Source organism: Chaetodon auriga, chromosome 9 (assembly GCF_051107435.1).
Source record: "Chaetodon auriga isolate fChaAug3 chromosome 9, fChaAug3.hap1, whole genome shotgun sequence".
NCBI classification, from domain to species: Eukaryota; Metazoa; Chordata; class Actinopteri; order Chaetodontiformes; family Chaetodontidae; genus Chaetodon; species Chaetodon auriga.
In genome coordinates, this window is record NC_135082.1 from 16090117 (window position 1) to 16108663 (window position 18547).

General features: G+C 41.1%; 1 protein-coding gene across 9 annotated transcripts; it reads left to right on the plus strand.

Moving 5' to 3' along the window:
* The first annotated feature begins 1083 nt into the window (after nucleotides 1-1083).
* stx3b (syntaxin 3b) lies at nucleotides 1084-18199 on the plus strand. Of its 9 annotated transcripts, none has more exons than XM_076738600.1 (11): nucleotides 1094-1488; nucleotides 8852-8926; nucleotides 9046-9145; nucleotides 9516-9590; nucleotides 9761-9831; nucleotides 10135-10243; nucleotides 10360-10433; nucleotides 11659-11793; nucleotides 12447-12557; nucleotides 14531-17376; nucleotides 17467-18199. In XM_076738600.1, exons 1-10 carry the CDS (start codon nucleotides 1459-1461, stop codon nucleotides 14606-14608), a joined length of 858 nt encoding a protein of 285 aa, XP_076594715.1. In that variant the 5' UTR covers nucleotides 1094-1458; the 3' UTR covers nucleotides 14609-17376; nucleotides 17467-18199. The 9 variants fall into 9 exon arrangements, with proteins under 9 accessions (XP_076594720.1, XP_076594715.1, XP_076594718.1 ...); XM_076738603.1 differs by having other exon boundaries at nucleotides 17285-17376; XM_076738599.1 differs by lacking the exon at nucleotides 12447-12557 and adding an exon at nucleotides 12819-12929.
* The last annotated feature ends 348 nt before the right edge of the window (nucleotides 18200-18547 follow it).

The following is an 18547-nucleotide window of genomic DNA, read 5'->3' on the forward strand; positions in this document are numbered from 1 at the left end:
AATACTTCTCTTATTTGAATTAACCAGTTTGCTTAACTTTATGAAAACTAGTAGTTGCTTTCCTCTGATTGGCTGAGTTTGAAGCGATAACACCATGGACTGCTTAATGTTTATTTAAATCACGGATTAAAATGTAGTTTTCTCGCTTTTGCTGTTACTCCACTGCGTTAAAGAGTGGAGAAGAAGGCTTATGCTGGCGTATTGCCTGTCACAACATCACTGATAACATGATAACCCTATGGTGCTACATTCATGTTAAATTACAAAAGCGGAAATATGGGATTCCTACATGACCATAATGCATACATAGCTTTTGGACAATAAATACGCATTGGGGTGGAATCTGAAACAAAGCAGTAAAGTATAGTTCCTATATTTATTAGCCTACAGACACGATAAATCAGCAAATGTAAACAGAACTGACAAAATGTGTGAGGCCCACTTTTAAAACACCAACCAGCTCTGGGCAGATTTATTTGGAATTTTGAATGTTTTGTTGACATCATTGGCTCTTTACTGATAGTCCTGTCAGAGCATCTAATTTGTATACTCTTCTCAGGGTCCATGCTTTTCTCCTAATGCACTGAGTTTGTCAAGGCAGCACATCTTGTTATGGCTTACGATGGAGTGGTCAGATTTCTACTTAAAGTAATCTTTTGCTCTTATTTTGCCACCTTGTAAAATGCCAGAGGGAAGTAAATATTTCCTTCATAATTCAGTTGCTGATCATCCTTATAAATTTCACATCCACAAATCTAAATGGACTACAAACCCTGCTTTTATTATCATATTGATCTTCTGACTGAAATTCTTGTCAATATTTTAAATTAATTTGGTTTAATTTTAACTTCAACAAATGCACTGCCTTTAGATCCCGTTTTCAAGTCAGGGACCGTGTACATTGCATGTACATTGGCAGCATGTGAATGTGCCAGATTAAGCCTCGTGGCCTTTCCGTGGGCAGGTCGATGTTAAAGAAAAGAAGTTCTTATTTCTAAAACACCTGAATGCATCATTGCTGCAGGTGGCTCAGGGCGTGGCTTCATCTCCCCGGCCACGGGGCGGGCTGCGCATGCGTGAGCTAGAAAAGTGCGTTTTAGAATGATTACTGGTGGACAGCGGAGAGACAGATTATACGGCTCTACACAACTGTTGTTTTAATCCTCTGAGCGGGGAGATTTAGCAAAGAAAAAACACTGGTTTTAAACCCAGCAGCCATATTGTATGGAAAAACGACGGAAAGACTTCTCTTTTCAGAAAAAAGTCGTTTTGTCAGACACCTCTGTCAAGACTTCTGGGGGAGTTTAATTCTCCTTCTCACTGGCGGTGGGTTTCTGTCGGACAGCTAGCTTGCCAGCTGGCTGAGGAATTCAGAGATTGGGACTAGTTTTTGAGCAATTTTACGCAATATTGTGTTTACCTCTTTGGTTTGAAGGTGTGAAATTAACCGTTTAAAAGATGAAGGACCGATTGGAGCAACTTAAAGCGGTAAGTAGTGTTCAGGAAACGTCAATTGTCTTTTTTTTTTTTTCTCCTGTGTTGTCTGTAACGTTACCCTTTAATGGCTCTCTGAGAAACGTTTCTTATGGGAGGAAAGGGGAGGTTAAGATAAATTAACAACAATTCAGCTATTTCCACTGAAGCGTTTAACTGAAAAACTTGACACAAACACAGTGTGTGTGTGTGTGTGTGTGTGTGTGTGTGTGTGTGTGAACCATGCAGTGTTGAACCATGTGATGATATAACTCATATGGTGGCTGGAAAGTGATTTGACCCTGGGATGATTGATAAAAGTGATCCAGTCATTCACATCAGTTTCCTTTGCTTTACTGTTGTTTTGTGTTACAGTAAAGTGACAGATGGACTGTGATACAGTGCAGTTCACACTGGAATTGGTACTAGTTGAACCATATTACCAGATGCCATTTTAAAAGTTGTGGATTTAAGTTGGTGTCCTTGATTCCTGTAATATGTTGTAGCCTTGTTTATGATCAAATATTGATCAATTTCCTGAGCATGAGGCAGTGTCAAGTGGAACTATTCTGCTTTCAATTTCACTGATTAACATTTGGCATTACAGATGAAAAGATTAGTCCATTATTTCATCAGCGGGAAATTCATTAGCGATTTTGATTGACTAATTACTTCATTTTTCAAGCAAAAATATCAAAATCTCTGGTCTCAACATCTCAAATCCAAGGATTTGCCATGTTTCTCTGCCTTATGTTTGTGTTTATTAGAGATTTTTAGGGTTTTGGCCTGTTTGCTAGACATTTTAGTGATTATAGTTGCAATTATTGCCTGAAACATGTGAAGTTACTTAGACTATGTTAATTATGATCAAAGTAGAGTTGTTAAATGGATATAGTATCCACAGTTGAAATTGATTAAACCAAAACCCTGTAAATCTGTATTTATCTGCAGATTACAAATCTTACACAACAGCAATCATTAGCAACAGAAACATCCATTGTATGAATCCTTTCCTTACTCAAAATTGCACTAACGACAGCGAAAACACGAGCTGCCATAGAGGGTGAGGCCTTAATCCAGTTGTAACCCAAGTCTGGATGTGTTGCCATAGCTGCTTGAAACTGCTGGCCAAATATTTGCTGTGTTTAAAGTTGTTGAGCTGCTGTGTCTCCCCCCCCCCCCCCCCCCCCAGGCGTCTTATCTCGCACAGCTGGCTTCTTTTCAGGCTGAGGAAGTACAGATAGCCAGTGAAGTGGGTCAGTCATATGTTGGGAAGTTGACAGTATATATATGTTAAGACCTGGGAAATGTTCTGTCCTGTCCTGTTTGCCACCATCCCACGACTTTTTTTCCAGTCTTCTGCAACAATTTATCAATAAGTTGTCAGCCATTAGATGAATCAACAACTATTGTGATCATCGATTAAAGGGTTTTTAAAGACAAAATAGTCCAAATTCTCTGATTCCAGCTTCTTAAATGTGAATATTTTCTAATTTCTTTATTCCTCTATGGCATTAAACACAATTAATGACAATGAGGATGTCATCTTGGGCTCTGGGAAACACCGATCAATGCTTTTCACCATTTTCATTTTTCATTTGACATTTTATAGACCAAACAACTAATCGAAAAAATCAACAGCTTAATCAACAATGACAATAATCATTAGTTGCAGCCCTAATCTTTACTCTTTTTCACCCCTTATCTTTCTTCTGTATCCACGCTCGTCCATCACCTTTGTTTCCCTCATTGAGTTTCCTCTCTAATGTTTACTTGGTGGCAGTAATCTAAGCTGTATATTGGTTCGTGTGTGTGTCGGGGGCAGGGGTGTTGAATGTGGCCGCATGCCAACACCAGCGTGATCACATGATACTCTGTGGACTCTGGGAAAGAGGAGCGATGAGAAACGCTGACTTTTATCTTAACCTGATGCATGGTCACATGTGATGGCTTATACTGCATGCTGCTTAGTAGGCTTAAAAATGCTCAGATGAGTTTAAAAATACCAAGAACATAAGTTGATATTGGAGTCATGTTTGCCATATTTCATTACCATGACCCAGAGTGAGGGTGACGTTAACTTGACAGCAGATTTCCGTAATTCTCTTCCATTTCCCCTCGTGGTATTTTCAGATGTGCTTTCAGTCAAAGCCATATCCTCTTCAGCTCTGTGTGCATGGTGGTTCCCCACCCTGTAAACCAGGCCTGGTGGGCTCCTGTTCTAACTTTGCTTCTTCACCTCGCTCGGATGTCAGCACGATGAATGGGGAGAATTGTAGCAGGACCAACATGGCTTCTTCTGTGGCACGTGGAGTTTTTAAATCCCTTGTCAGATTTCAGCGTTGCATTAACACGAGTCCTGATGGGAGTATTTTGGCTTCCGTCGCCATGCTGCTGTAAATCTGATCCCAGGTCCCTGTCCTGCTGCTGTGATCGCGACTTGCTCATTTTCTAAATGATCTGGTGGGAAGTGCATAGGTCTGCAACTCAGGATGATTTTTGTTAATTGATGATTTTGCTGAAAAAAAGAGAGTAAAATTCAAGGTGATGTTGTCAAATTGCCTCTTTTGTCTGCCCAACCCTCCAAAGAGATTACATTTATTATTATCATGACGGATGAATAAGAAAAGCAACAACATCCCACAAGTGTTTGTTGGCTGAAACTCTTACAATTGATAAATTAACTTATTGTCGCAGCTCTACAAGTGTTACAACACATCATTTTTACTCTATATGACTGCTTTTTCACCTCAGTTCCACCTTCGTTCACCTCTTTCTCAACTGTCTTCTCTCTCAACTTCCAAGTAAAATACTGTTTCATCATTTATTATCGTCAGAGACAAAGTCTAACAGTTAATCAGCTGCCTGTCTCTTAAAGATGGCGGAGTCACAGGGAAGATATTGAGGGAGAAGGTTGGACATTGAACTTGGCCATGATCGGAGTCAAACTTGTTGGAGTGTGTTTACTTAATTTTGAATGTGATAATGAGTCATGCACATCGTGCGTTTTACTGTTTTACTGTGACTTTCCAGAAGCACCAGTACGACACAGTCTTATCATTCAGTCTCCAATGACACTGTGTGTTCAGAGAGCCGGTCTGTTTGTTGCATTGGAGAGGCAGAGGGTCAGGATGTCTGCTGCAGCGTAAAACCTCTGTCTAGTCATTGCTTTATTGAGGGGAATTATGCAACATGACATATGGTGCTTTTAATGCAAAACAAGTGTAATTAAGTGATTTGAATAAAAAGGGACAAGCTAACATATCAATGCACAGATGCACAGTGTATGTTGTATTTGTATAATATTGATGTCCAGTGTGTTCTTAAGGTTTTGATGATTATACGGTCTTCATGAGATAACAGCATTTTTGTAGATTTTGGTCAAAAGAAGAGAAAATCAAATTTGCCGCTTCGCCTTTTATCAAGTTCTCAATTTATTTATTTTAAAAAACAAAACAATGAAAGGATGCATATTTGTTCCCCTTAGCATGAGACAAGCAGAAAATGCTTTAAAACACTGGTCAGCATGAATCTGTTTTACAGTAGACACTGTAAAGTCACACTGTAATCCTGAAGAGTTGAACTGTGCATTAAACACTTTCAGTCTCCTCGTAGAGGTCAGACACAAGAAAAGGTTGTGAATGTATGAATAACATGTTGATCCAAAATGATAAAGTAAGTGGATGTGCGTTCAGCTCAAGTCTGTCCTCACGTCTTCCAGTCATAGGTGTTTCTGTGTGACTCATGAGATGAGCAAGTGAGTTTAATGAGGAATATTGTGGAAGTTTCTTTCATGCCTTTCATGAAGTCACTCCCTCTGACTCTTCCTGTCAGCATCAAACTGTTGACACATAGAAGTGAATGTGTGTGCGGCCTTTGTCCGTTTGGCTTGTTAATATTAAGCATGTCAGTACCTTCCCTCTTCTTTTGCTGAATGAGAGACACTGGAAGGAAGTGAGCGCTTGTTCTTATCTCACCAGTGCAGAAATGCTGTGTGAGGCAGCATAATGCGTGGGCCAGAGTGCTACAGCTGTGTATTCAATGAGTAACTCGCTGAGAGATCTAAAAACAAGCCGTGTGTCAGCGTGTGTGTGTGAGTGTGAGTGTGTGAGTGTGTGTGTGTGTGTGTGTCCAGAGAACTCTGTGTTCACAACTGTTGTTAGTTACAGCAGCCTGAACCAAATCGTCAAGGCTGCATTTGCAATTCAAATTTCAGATGAGGGGGTAGCAGGTTAAAGGCTGCCGAAAACTCAGCATTTGAACACAAAGAGTGACGAGCTGGTGCTGTGAACGCTCCCAGTAGGGCTGCACCTGCAGATTATCTTCACTACTGATCAATCTGCTGGTAATAGTAAGAAATTATGGTTTCCACAGCAGAAGGTAATGTGGCTTGTTTTGTTTGTCCCACTGTCCAAAACTCAAGAACAAGAGCCCCAAACAAAATCAGTTTACGGTCAAAGATGGCAAAGGAAACCAGAAAATGCCCACGTTTGAGACATTAAATGTTCGCTCGAAAAATGACCCAACACCAATAAGATAAGATAAGACTTTATTAATCCCCCGTAGGGGAAGTTAGGGTGTTTACAGGCAGCAGCAACAGTAGCAGCAACATAAAATAACCTGGAAAACATAGAAGTCAATAAAAGATACAAAATGAAGTTAAGATTATTAAACAAATAATCAATTATCTGGATGGACAGTGATGAATTATCTCTCAAATGACTACTAGATTAATTTACTTAATATTTATTACGTGTTTATATATTTTACTGTTTGGTTCTCCATGAATTTTACAACTCCTCTGTCTGTTTTAGCTCCAAGAATGAGTTCGATGTACAGCAGATGGCTGAAAACATGAAGTTATACAAAAGATCATTTTGCAATGTGCAACCCAATTCCCAAAAAGTTGGGATGCTGTCTAAACCGTAAATATAAACAGAATTCAGTCATTTGCAAACAAATGGTTTTACGAAGCCCGTGCAGTGTCGCTGCATCACATTCAGAACAAACACATATTTATGAAGTTGATGAGGCACAACATTAAATATATTGACTTTGTACTGTTTTCATTTGAGTGTAGTATCAAAAAGGATGAGCTAATGATCACATTCTGTTTCATTTATGTTTAAAACAGCATCACAACTTTTTTGGATTGTTTATTGTACATTATGTAACCCAATGAGAACCAAAGTAACAGTGTAATTTCATTCAGAAGTTAAAGGATAATTATTGTTTTTCTAGTGCAGCATAAATGAAATGGAATAGTGATATTGATTGAGATTAGTAGTTTACATATTCGTCTGATATGCGAGAGCAGGGAAGCCGACAGGCGCGTTGGCCTGACTTTGATCCAGGCCGGCTGTCTCCAGAAAAGTCAAGTGTCCAGACGTCAGACTCTCAGTCACCTGATCCAAAGCAGAAACGCACACTGCTACGTGTTAAGAGTTCCGTCGGCCAGAAAACTTCAGGTGCTTCGTGAAAACACATTTATCAGTAAAAAGCAGAAGTAATTAAAAGGGAGGGAACAAAGTGAGCATTCCCCTTTTAATGCATTGTGTCACTATGATGTCTGTTTACACTGTGCCTTAGCTGTGGTTTCGTGCAGTCAGTTGAAAACAGGTTGAGTTCCTGGAGCCCGGCCCTCGTCCCTCACCGTGTAAATATTCAGCAGCAGCGCTGAGGTCTTTATGTGTTTACTGACTGTCCCTTGTGCCACATTTATGACGTGAGCAGAGTGAATTTATTGGGTGTCGGCTGATTAGGGGGCAGACCAATGTTTCTGACATCATGCGTCATGCTGAGCTGCTAACCAGGAAGCAATTCCATTAGTAAGCAGTTGTTCATGTCGTCAATGCTGTTCAGTGGATTACCGTAAGGAAAAGTACATTTCAAGAGTACCACTCATTGTTATTGGACATGCAATTAGAACACAGTCTTCAGAAATCAGTCAGAAACGTTGGTGTTAGCCTGTATTAAGACTTGGATTAGGTATCAGATTTCAGTACTTTATGTGAGCGCTGACCAAAGTGTATGCATTTTGTATAGAGTATCAAAAATGGCCAATTATTAGTTGGCATTGAATGCATCATAATTTGCTAATTTGACTGTACTTTATAAGGGCAAAGTTCTGGTACAGCTGCTTAGTGTTGCTGCAGATTTAAAAGAACCATATAGCATATTGGCCCTGTATTATTTATCATAAAGCACTTATTAATTTCTTATTCTGCATGACCATATACAGCTGCTGGGCCAAGAGTTTTCCCTCAGTAACCTCCAATTATTGCTTATTGATAGTAAGTTCTGATCTTAATAACCTTAACCCCCACAATAAAGCATTAATAAGTGCTTTATAATAACCAGCAAAGAGCAAAAATGCTAGTAGAATGCATGCTAATAAGCCATTTAAGCTATTTAATGGTGAATATGTGTACCTTCATTTAAGTGTGTCTAAAGATTGCTGCCACTCTCATGTCTGTACGCTACATATGAAGCAATGGCCAGGAGCTGCTTAGCTCAGCTTAGCATATAGAGTGGAAGCAGGGGTAAACAGCTGGGTTTGTCCACAGGTAAAAAAAAATCTCCAGCACCTCTAAACCTCAATAATTAACATGTTAGATCTTGTTTGTGTGATACATACAAAAGCCAAAGACAGTCTGTGGTTTTACGGGTGGTGAAGTGCGGCATTATTTCTCAGCTGGGACCAGTAACTTCCTGGAGTCTCTGCTCTGCCAGTCAACCCTGCTGTGACAACAAAACTTCAGTAAAAAGTCCTGATCGAAGAGTTGTTGTTGAGAAACATGTTTTTAACCCTCAAAGTAATGTATTGAGAAGAATATTATTTAGTTTTGTCTTTGATTGAACACTGAGCATGAAAAGACATTGAAACCATCAGGCACACATGCTGTCTGTACTCAGGCAGGGCTGTGAATGAGTTTTACACAGCCATGGTTGGGAACCGTGTTTTGGCCTCAGGTTAGTTTGTTTAACAGGATGTCTGTGCAGTCGTTAACAGCATATGATGTATTTATTCAGCATATTTATGCGGATGCATATGTCAGAGATGTTGGATTGTTAGCAAGTTATTTTGTAGAGCACTTACATTAAGACAAGATATAAGAACACAAGGTGATATAAAAAAAGACATAAAGAAGAGTTACATAAAATACAAGCTGAATACTAAATAGTGGACATAAATTGCCACACAGACACTGAGAGATGTTTTTGTCCTGGTTAACACAATGAACATCTGAATGTACCTCTAATCCCAAGGTGTTGATGCTCGCTGTAGAAAAAACATGTAATACCCTTCACACGTTCCCTCTGGCCATCTGGAACGACTCGTCCTGCCCTGATACAGCCTTTACTTTTCTCTCGTTAGACATGCGACCAAGATGACGACGAGGTGGAGATCGCAGTGGACAACGCAGCCTTCATGGACGAGTTCTTCTGTCAGGTCGGTGTGACTGTCTGGGCACCGCATTGCTTTTACTTCTTCACTTGTATTCACGAGGCCGTACATGGTTGAGTGTTTGTGTTCATACATTTGAGATTCACGGTGTGTGTTTGTTTCAGATCGAGGACATCAGGAACAGCATTGATAAGATTGATGAGAATGTGGCTGAAGTCAAAAAGCTTTACTCGGTCATCCTGTCCGCTCCCACATCAGATCAGAGTAAGACGCCTGACCACCACCAGCTTTTCCTCCTCTACCTGCTCTTTTTTCTCTCCTCTGCACATGTATTCACCTCAACCTACTCACTCAGCATCACATGAAGGATTTTTTTCTTACATAATCCTACCCCTTACTAATGTTTCTCCTCTACAAGGGGAGAAGAGGAGTTCAAAAAAACACATACAAGTGAATCAGTATTCTGCATGTTGTCGTATCCAGTCATAATGCAGTTTCACTGGTTTGAAACCATCAGAGAATCGAGTGAAAGTCGTTTCGAAGCATCATTAGATTTGATATGAGCTCGCAGTTTATTTGTACTTGTAATAAGTGTGGTCGCTGTTCATTACCACGTGTCTCTTCCTTCTTCCAGAAACACAGGATGACTTGGAGGCAATCACCAATGACATCAAAAAGATGGCCAACAATGCAAGAAACAAACTCAAGAGTGAGTCTGCTGACCACTACCGCGCACACACACACACGCACACGCACAGTTTGTCAGTGAGAATAATGGCGATGTTTCATGGATTTAATGTGGAAGGTGACTGAAGATTTGAGGTGATGTGAAGCAGATTTTTGCTCAGTCTTAAATCTGTCATTTGGATTGCTTCCCAGCCATTGAGAGGAACCTGGAGTCAGAAGAGCAGGAGAGGGTGTCGGCTGACATGCGGATACGTAAATCACAGGTAAATGATGTACATCTGAAGTATCAGGTGACCTCCAGTCTTCTTCTTCTCCTTCTTCTTCTTATATTCTGATATATTCTTCTTGTCTTTGTCTTCCTTTGTTCTTACCATATTATTGTTTTAGTGTTCCTCTCTTCTTCTTCATCTTCTTCTTCTTTGGTGTAAACATGTACAGTATGTGTCACATACATGAAATTAAATTTCAGACCTGATGTTTATTTATGCCTCACTTGAGTCAAACTGTAGTACATCCTCTAAAATAACATATGTGGTTACATTAATTTTTCACCTGTTGTCTCCCAGCATGCAGTGCTCTCCAGGAAATTTGTGGAGGTAATGACAAAGTATAATGAAGCCCAAGTGGACTTCCGGGAGAGGAGTAAAGGACGTATTCAGAGACAGCTAGAGATCAGTGAGTGACACCCACATACACGGCCACAAAGTCATGAGATGGTCCCACGGACTTCTTTGTCATTGACTTTTTCCTTTCCTTTCCTTTCCTTTCCTTTCCTTTCCTTTCTCTTCTAGCTGGAAAAGCAACAACAGATGAAGAACTGGAAGAGATGTTGGAGAGTGGCAATGCTGCTGTTTTCACTGCAGGGGTAAGTGTCTGTGTGTGTGTGTGTGTGTGTTTGCATGCATTTGGTTTGGCTTGACAAGAGCTGCACCGAATAGTTTGAAGCTTTGAAGCTTCATTGATAAATGTTGACATTCAAATTCTGAATCAGTATTGGAATGCTGCACACCTTTTTTTATGCTCTTGTCGCTGCATGTCTGTTCAATCTGTTGAAACCCAGGATTTCTGCACAATTGCGGCTCCACTAATATTATTAGTATGTGCCGTTTGTAGAAGTAGATTTCAGTGGTGGCTGCGTAGGATTGAAGAGAGAAGTTCCAAAACTCACAATATGTTTTTATCCAACAAAATGTTCTGCTTCATTCCTTATTTGTCGCCGTTTAGACTTTCAAAAACAACAGTTTCACTGCGACCAAATAACAGCTTGCTCTCCCACTTGCCACACAGAAAGGGAGGCACACAGCTGTATTAACAGGGCGGCTGAGCAGCAATCTGACAGCACCTCAAAAAATATGACAACAAAGTTTTAAAATCCTCAAGAGAAGCTTTGAATGTAAAGAAAAGAACATTTGGTGCAGCGCTAACCTTAACACTGATCATCATGTGCTTGAACTGAGACAAAGATAAGTTGTCAGTTGTCAGCAAAACTAAAAATGCCTCATAGCAACTGATGAAAGATTAGCTGTGCTTGTGATTTGGCCTCATGGTCAGTGTGCTGTGTTGTGCCTCACACCACACTGGACATACTGTCTAACAGCAAGTGAGCAATTCTTAAAAGACATAAATGCAGAACAGGACAGATGAAGATCTGCTTGTTGCATTGTGAACTAGCCAATGAGAACACAGTAACATCAAAGACCAGGATGAGGCATCATGACAGAGACCACCAGTGCGTCTCGACTGATCATATAACCACATGTGTGCAGTGTATTTCAGCTACTGAGCCACAGCCGGCACATTTACATCTAAAATGTTTCTTGCTCAGTGAGCTAACGCTGGCTGCCAGGTTTTGTACAATGAACTCTAATTTCCTTTTCAAGCAGCAGGGATGCATTTCTGGGAGGATTTGATGTATTTCTCAGCATCACTGTGACATGAACTCATTGTCAGTTCTTCACAGTTTAGCTCGTGATCATGGCCGCCTCAGCTGCACTGATCAGAGGAAATAAAGACAACAGACATTTGGCTCATGTACATTTGTGCATGTGCACTGACCCTGAGTGGTAACAAGAAACCTTTCCTCTGCACAGATTGTGGACTCTGGGATCTCCAAACAAGCCCTGAGTGAGATCGAAGCTAGACACAAAGACATTGTCCGTCTGGAAAGTAGCATCAAGGAGCTGCATGATATGTTTGTAGACATCGCCATGCTGGTGGAGAGCCAGGTACAGTGCATCCACCTGCACATCATTTCATCCACCGGTCATCTATTTCATCCTTTTATTCACTCTTTGCATTCATTCTTAACTTTTCTCCATGGCGTTGTGTTCACTCCTGACTGTATTCAACTCATTTTCTCCTGTTTATTTCTCTTCCTGTCTCTGCTGTGATCTGAGTCTGTTGTATGTCTATGTTTCCTTTTTTCCAGCTCGTTGCCTTTCTTACACCTCTCTTTACTCTCCCCCGCCACCTCCACCTCCATCTCATCACCCAACATTGATGGAACCAGCATGAATGCATTTAGTAAGATGTTCAAATATAGCCTAATTGTAGAATTGAAGCGGACTTCACACTAGAATGAACACGAACACATATTTTTGCATATGCATACATAAGTCTAACCACATATTTCTTGCTGCTTGCGCCATGCTTTCTGAGGGAAAGTCTTGTTTGAGGTAAGGGCCACACTCCTGCTCTTTGTGTTTTCCCAGGAGACGTGTGTTTTGTCAACCATTTATATTTGCAGCTTTTAATTTGAAAAGTGCCGAATGAGTAGCAGTGAAGGAATTGACGATATAAACAGCACAAATGTATTATAATTTTCTTCTGCGTTTCAAGTGTTGCTCTGCGTCTCATTGATTGTTGTGTTGTTTTTCAGGGTGACATTGTAGACAACATAGAGCAGAATGTGTCCAAGTCAGTGGACCACGTGACAGTGGCCAAGGAACAGACCAAAAAAGCTGTAAGGTACCAGACCAAAGCACGCAAGGTAATGTTATTTAGCCAGCTGCTGCACCAGTCCGCTCGTGACCTCCTCCTGTTCTTTTTTCTGCTCATTTTCTCGACACATTATTGTCACTGTTAGACACATTTAAACCACACAGTGTGCCTACGGATCACACTCTGTCGCCCTTCACACACACACACACAACCGTTGTAGTCTGTGTGCTTCACTTTTTGTTTGTCTCTCTGTTTTTATTCGCTTTCTTTTGTTGCTTTTCGTCACCTCTGACACCGTGCCCCATGTTAGGGCGGAATGATTGACAGGATTGAGAGCAACATGGACCAATCAGTGGGCTTTGTGGAGCGAGCCGTAGCAGACACTAAGAAAGCGGCAAAGTTTCAGCAAGAGGCTCGACGCGTGAGTGACGACAGTCAGGAAGAACGGCCTGGTTTCCCAAAAGCAACGGAAAAAGTATTTAACAAAACAACAGCGATGAGTCTGAGATCAGTGGATTTTTGTGTTTGCCTTAACAGGCAGCACAGAGGACTAAATTGGATGCCACAGGACAATGATCGAGTGTCTGGATCATTGTCTGGCCTTTTACTAGGATACAATCCATGTGGGTTAAGTTTTGCAGCAACACAATGTAACTTAAATCAGTAAGACGCCGTGTTGGCCAATCAAATACATGCAATCACACATTCCTGGTAGATTACTTTGTAACATAAAGGCTGTGTTTCCACTGTTTACCATCGCAAGGAAGGACAAAATGGTTACTGTTATGATAAATGAAGGAGTTGTAAAGGAAAGAATTCCTCTTTTACACAAAGATACTTTTGGGAAACCTGCCTGACAACATGAAGTCCATCCCCACCAATCAAGACCCTGATCTTTACCTTGATCCTGACCTGTGATGACCCCCAGTCCTCCTACCTGCTGTGCCCCTGAGCCTCCACCACCCTGTGGCCTGTGGACCCCTGTGCTTTCAAAACCACCAAGACCCAGAACCAAGACCTCGCCCTCCCTACGTACACACACACACACACACACACACACACACACACACACTTCCAGCTTCCTCTCCCTCTTCTCTCTCTTCTCTTCAGCTTTAACCTGAACTTTGACTTTGTTTACAGTCGGCTCATGACTGCTGTGTTATCCTTTGGTTTTGTCTGTGTTTGAAGATGTTGCTCGTTGGCTTCAGGCTGGTTCAACATGTGCGTGAAATTAACGTTTGTTTTCACAAGTTGACATAAAGTCAACACTGCTGTGCCACGACAAAACTGGTCTATCAGACTTTCGCAAGATTGATGCACTGAGTTTGTGTGGTTACCTAGCTGCTAAGAGGATTCATGCTATATGATCCGGCCATTGTTGCCATATACTGTGCATATTCCTGAATACAAAACTAGTACAAATGCTGTGTAACTGCAGTAGTAGATTCTGCAATCGTTGCATTACATGTGCATAGATTAAGGATGAACTTCATGTTGTTTCCCACTGAGAATGGTCCTGACGGCGCTGTATGTACTTGGTTGTTCCCAACAGAAAATGGTGATAATAGTGGTGGTTGTGCTGGTCTTGCTGGCCTTACTAGCTCTCATAATCGGGTTGTCAGTGGGATTGAAGCAAAGCTGATGAGCTATTTGAATAAGAGAAGAGCTTATGGTGAGTAACTCTGGGGCAAACAGCCTTTGTCATGCTGCAGTGGGTGTGGGTATGAAGCCTGCTTTGGAAGAGGATTTGCACACTTTTTTTTGCTCATGCTCTGTGTGTATGTGCGTGGTTTCTTTCTACCTGGAGGCCTTACTTGAGGTGTGTTTGTGTGTATTTGGCGTTCATGGGTGTGTGGTTTTTTCCTTCCTATTCTGCAGCACTTGCCTCTGGTTACCACCAAAGCAGTGTGAGTAGTGAGTGAGTCGCATGCATGTTTCAGCCGGTGTTTGGTCTGTGGGCTCATTTCAGCGCTCACGTTCCCAAACATTAACACTGTTCTCTCTGTATCTCCCTCTCTGTAGAAGATGATCATTATCGGTGTGGTCTGTGCTGTGATTGTTGTCATCGTCCTCATCATCATCCTCACCCAGACACTATAGCAGGACCGCTGTCTTCTTGCCATCATCAGTTTATTCATCATCATCACCCGTCAGCCGGCCACCAAAGAAAAACTGATCATTGCTCCATATGGATATAATAATGTTTAACCCGCAGATGTACAGCTCATCGATTTAAAAACAACAACAAAAAAAACACCTTAAGGTCGAATGTAACGTTTCATTTCTGGGAAGAAGAAGACCTAAGAGACTTTTGATAATTCTAAGAACTTTTTGTCCAATCAGAACCGTCCCTCCTGGTCTGTGAGAGTCTGTTTGACTCTCTCAGGTGGTTTGGACAGTTTAGGGACGCTCTGCTGCAAATGAGGAAACGAGACTGAAGCTGACATGAGGTACAGTACCTGTCGTATCTCTGCGGAAGGGAAAGGGGAATTGAAAAACCGTGACATCACCCCATTGTTCAACACTCTGTGCCAAAGAATGAGCTTGGAAGTGTTTGTCATCTAAAATGTATTTGATGTCCAGTGAGTCTGAAGCCCCACAGACGCACATTACCTCCCCCCACCTCATTATTTCTTTCTTTATGAGCCTTGACACATTTTATGATCGACATGCTAGCTGCTGTATGTTCACTGTATTGGGATCATGTTGGTTTTTGAGGGGGTTCTAGCACTTTCACATTTCAAAATGTCTTATGTCTGTAATTGAACAGAAATTATTATTATGTGTGTTGTTGGTATCTTGCCCTGAATATGGCGCAGTTCTTGAACTTGAAGAGGATCGGTGTGCTCACTTATGATTCTTCAAAACAAGGAGCCCAGTGGTTCTGATGATTAAATGTGAAGGATGGTGCTTATGGAAACACGTCTCATGGACAGGTGGAGCTAAGATAAGCAAACAAGCAACAAAAAAAAAGAAGAAGACAGTGATACAGGATAGGGGATAAACATGCATTCCTTGCTTGAAGATTTAGCCAAACACTGCAACATCTGGGATCTTTGCTTTTATATCTTTGCTAATCTATTGCAATGTTAGCACTCTTGACCTTTTTGCATCCACAAACATGATTGTCTCCCTTGTTAAAATGCTGTAAAACATAATGTTTCGATGCCAAAGAGATTGGTAGTAACACTAGCCCCCCAAAAGAACAGTTTTTGTATTTATTCTACTTTTTAATGACATGTTGCTGATTAAGCTGCACACACAAGACAAGGTGTAAGTGGACACTGTGACATACAGTAAAGCTTGCCTGATTGGCAGCTCCTTACTGGCGTAAGATGCCTTTCCCGGGACATTTCAGGTCTCAAAATATTTCTACTTAAGATAAACTGGACAACTCGGTCGCTGGTTTATTAGGTACAGCTGAAACGAATGTGCTCTGATACAGCAGCCCTGCAGTAAATCCTACGTTCATGAAGGTCATAGTGATCAGCTTTCATCAAAGAAACAGCATGTTGGTTAAACTCTGAACATTTTGGAGGCTGCAGTTTTGGGTGCTTTTTAGTTGCATTACATTACACTTAAAAGGTGAGCCTAATATTTATTCTGCCCTCATAAATAGAAACAAATTACACCCAGTGTCACAGTTTACAGTTCAACAGCAACACTGAGTACAACGTCCAAAAAGATCATAAAGTTGAATCACGAGTTCAGACAACACTGATGAAATTTTGTGCATAAGCTTCAACTTTATCCCTGACGAAGTCTGAGATGTTGTTTTATATAAGTATATGTCAGTGAACCATCCAGATAAAGGTTTTAGCTACATGTGCCTGATAAACCAGCAGCTGAGTTTAGTTCTGGTTGGTCGTCATCATTTCATGAGGCGTTTTCTTCTTGCTAGAAGGCGTGCAGGTGTCACCCATAGGCTTTAATAAGTCAGTTAAAGCAGGTGATTCCAGCTGTGCCGACAAGGACTGTATCAGAGACACTGTGTCCAGTCATTAAAGAGAAGAGCCAAGGTGGTCCAACAAGCATTGACCATGTGTAGGGGTGTTGCAGCGCAGACATCATTTATGAAGATGTCTGAAGCATTATGAAGGCCTGAATGGTGCCTTTAATTCTGGTTGAGCACTGGGGGTCCCCCCAGCCAGCCAGGCTGCTCTGTCCTCAAAGGTTCGGTCCTAATGTTTCTATTTAAGCCTTTTTCTTCACACCACTTCAGCTATCAGCACGGGCTGCAGTAACAGGAGGAGGAGAAAACTCTGTACACGGTTTTAAATGAAGGTGCCAATGATTCGAATGGAAAATTAAAGATTTTATGTTTTTTAAAGGCTGGTTGACTCGTGTTTCCTTTGCGGTCTCGTGACTGTCTGCTGCGCTTTGTAAATATGTGACAGAATTTTGACTTTTTTTTTTTTAATGACTGCATGTTATGTAAGAGCTGTGTGCATGTTTTTTTATGGGATGTAGTAGCTGTTGTCAGCAGATTGTTGATGCAGAATGTTAACCTCAGTGTTGCAAAGTGTGCCTTTTAAAGATTGGTGCCAAAGAGGAGGTAAGAGTGTTTATTTTTCACCTTTCCTGTCTCTTTACACACAAATACACACACCCTAACCTCTGAGACCCTTTGTTCTCCTTTTGCTCAGTCATTTCCTCAAACCAGTGTGTTCATAAATGTGAATAATTGCATCGTGTTCGGCTGTGACTGGTGAATTAAAGCCGGATTCCATTGAGCGCTGTTGTCTGATTACTGTCTATTTTTGATTCAATCCACAGAAAAAGATGATGATTACATTGTGCTGTGCCATCATTGGAATCGTTGGGTTCTCCTATCTCTACAGCTTCTTCTCATAAAAGGTTTTACACAGGTAAAACACCTGCATCAGCCTTGACACTGAATGCTCTTTGGTCAAACTACAAACTGAATGAATGTGTTGGTTTTTTTTGTCTTTGTGTAGTGTTTCTAGGAAACATGGTTTCAAGAAAAGAAAGTTTCCTGAGCTGCTCCCCCCCTCTCACCCTCACCATTATTTGAATCTCTTTGAAAATCTAAGAAAGTATTTAAAAAAAAATACATAATTGAACCGTATCTATCCTGTACACTTACCCTTCTATTAATCAGTAGAATTTTAATTATTTTCTTGCTGTATGAAGTGTTTGGAAACGTGTTAGAAATGTGTAGATTTTTCTCAGTCTGCCTGTTCACAACCAGATGACTCGACATGAGACTTTGAATGATTTTGACCCTCTCTGGTCGACCGAAGTCTGTCGCCTCCTGGTGGTTGAAAGAGGGGACAATCATATTTAGAGGAACTCTCATTATCAGGAATCGATTTCGAAGAATTCATTTCAGCTTAAGGTAAAAATGCATGAAGGTGATTTTTGTGTTGTCTGTGATCCAAAAGTCCCTTTATGCAGATTCACATTATTATGCTCTCTGGTAAAAAAAAGAAAAAAAAGTCCAATTAAGTAGTATTTTCTTACTTGTTTGTGGTCATAATTTGAATAAACTGTGTGTGACTTTGATGTGTGTGATCTGTCTGTATGTCTGTGCTGCTGAAATGCCTGTACTGATGTTTTTTTTTTTTTGTTTTGTTTTTTTGCTGTAAGAGCGCCTGTCACTCACACTGGCTGTGTGTCAACCCAGTAAAGCCTGTTATGTAATAAAAGATTTCTGTGCGTTGTACCAAGTGTTGGTGTATGCTTGGCTTCTTGTGTGGGGGGTTTATTACATGGATCAGCTGATCGCCTGTTTGCACGGAGGGACTCATCCTGACTGGCTTTCTGCGGCCCGACATGTTCAACTTCGTCCGTGTTATTTGTCCCTGTTTTATATGTGCAAAGGCTCCAGCAAATGTATGGCGATGCACGACATAACATCCGTGTATGAAAGGCTTCCGTGACCTCATTTCATCCCCCATCTCCCTGTTTCTGCCGAACAAAACGCAAGCCCGGCCCATCGACACCACGTGGGCGGAGTCTACGTAAGGATGCGTTCGCTTTTCTTCTTCGTGCTTGGAGGATAATCTGGATAGGGGC